At 43.3% G+C, this 1720-nt stretch overlaps 1 protein-coding gene across 1 annotated transcript; it reads left to right on the top strand.

Moving 5' to 3' along the window:
* The first annotated feature begins 240 nt into the window (after positions 1-240).
* LOC130744948 (zinc finger protein CONSTANS-LIKE 1-like) lies at positions 241-1418 on the top strand. The gene has a single exon (XM_057597105.1). It carries the CDS (start codon positions 241-243, stop codon positions 811-813), a length of 573 nt encoding a protein of 190 aa, XP_057453088.1. The 3' UTR covers positions 814-1418.
* The last annotated feature ends 302 nt before the right edge of the window (positions 1419-1720 follow it).

The following is a 1720-nucleotide window of genomic DNA, read 5'->3' as shown; positions in this document are numbered from 1 at the left end:
TGAAAGAAGACATAATTAAAACATGGTTAATTAAAGTTTCCTCTTGTAAAAAATGGTTAATTATTTTTGAAGGAACAAAGTTGAAAATCAATAGTGAGGCAGAGCACTGTTTCAACTTTCAACTTTGAAGCTCCTACCGAAAACTTTGGATTTTGTTTTATAAATTTCGACAACATCACCATGTCCCTGCATAAATAAGCGGGACGGAAAACAAAGGGAAAGCAGAAAAGTGCAAAGAGAATGGTGGTGGAGATGCAGAAGTGTGTGCTGTGCAAGGTTCCAGCGAGGACGTTCTGTGAGCCGGAGCGGGCGAGTTTGTGTTGGGACTGCGACGCCAAGGTTCACGGTGCCAACTTCCTGGCCGCGCGGCACTCCAGGATCCTTCTCTGCCACGCGTGCCGCTCTCCCACGCCGTGGAGAGCCTCCGGCGCCAGGCTCAACAGCACCACCGTCTCCGTCTGCGATGATTGCGCCGCCGGAGAAGAGGAAGAGGAAGAGGATGTGAGCGAAGGAGGCAATGACGAAGAAGTAGACACGGAGGACGGCGATGTTGACGGTGACGGCGTCGGAGACATTCAGGTCGTGCCTTGGTCCTCGACGACGACGCCTCCACCGGCGGCGAGTTCCTCCAGCGGCGAATGGTCGTTGGCTTGCACCAGTAAGTGCAACGACAACAACATAGACGTAGACGATTCTGTTTCTGAACCGTTAACGACAACAGTCTCGTTGAAACGACAGCGTGAGAACGATGATGCTGTCGATCGTGATCTCCAGGTTTCTTTTAAATTCCTTAGTCAATTTCTTTGGTTTTGAACGGTGAAAGTTGATTTTTGGTTTACGAAACAATGACCATTATTGATTTGGGTATTTTTTATTTTTTTTTTAAGAATTTGGGGAAAATGATGTTTTTACATTTTTTTTGTTCTGTTGCGTAAAAAAGCAGGAGGGTCCGGACTGTTTGGCATTTCAACGTGGTGGGGAGGTGGAGGACCACGGAGAACCGCCGTTGAAGGAGGGACGGAGGCCGCGTGATGGAGCGTCCGATGCCGTTTGATGTTTGAGGGCTTGGAGTTTCTCAGCCGCAGGATTGACAAGGTTGTAGCGGCACAAGATGTTTTGGTCTTTGAAATTTAACTTCTTTTTTTTAAGTAGGAAAAATAAACAGCAAAAGTAAAGCTCTAGCTGCTAAATCCTTAGCCAACAAAGGCAACACCAAGGAAGGGGGGTCAACAAGTTCAGTAACATCGCACTGCAAGTGTGCTCCCATTTCCACAAAACAATCTGCCGATTCATTGACCTCGCGAGGGATATGGCGAATGCGAACATCCCAATCCTTAACTTCTAACCTAATAGCATTGCTGATTTTGATTTTGACTACTAGTTTGATTAGTTGATTGTTGTGTACGAACGTTCGGGTCCCTAGGTCCATTTTCAAGATGAAAATTATGATCGCCTTTTTATGCTGATATTTGTTTTTCGGAATTTTATCACTTTTTATTAAAAAACTGCATCTCTTATTGTGGTTTTTTTGGTCTCTCCTTTGGTTGTGGGAAAGTTACATAAAAGAGGTATGCTTTATTTCTATTTGGATGGTAATGCGATAAGCAAAGAAAATAATATTAAGAGAAAATAACATAAAAGGAAAATGAGTTAATTAATAAGTTATTTAGATTAAGAGAAAAAACTGAAAAAAAATGTTAAAGGAAAAAGGAAATAAAAA

This window comes from Lotus japonicus, chromosome 3 (genome assembly GCF_012489685.1).
Source record: "Lotus japonicus ecotype B-129 chromosome 3, LjGifu_v1.2".
Taxonomy (NCBI): Eukaryota; Viridiplantae; Streptophyta; class Magnoliopsida; order Fabales; family Fabaceae; genus Lotus; species Lotus japonicus.
The sequence above is the reverse complement of the archived record's forward strand: the minus strand, read 5'-3'. Positions and strand labels throughout refer to the sequence as shown.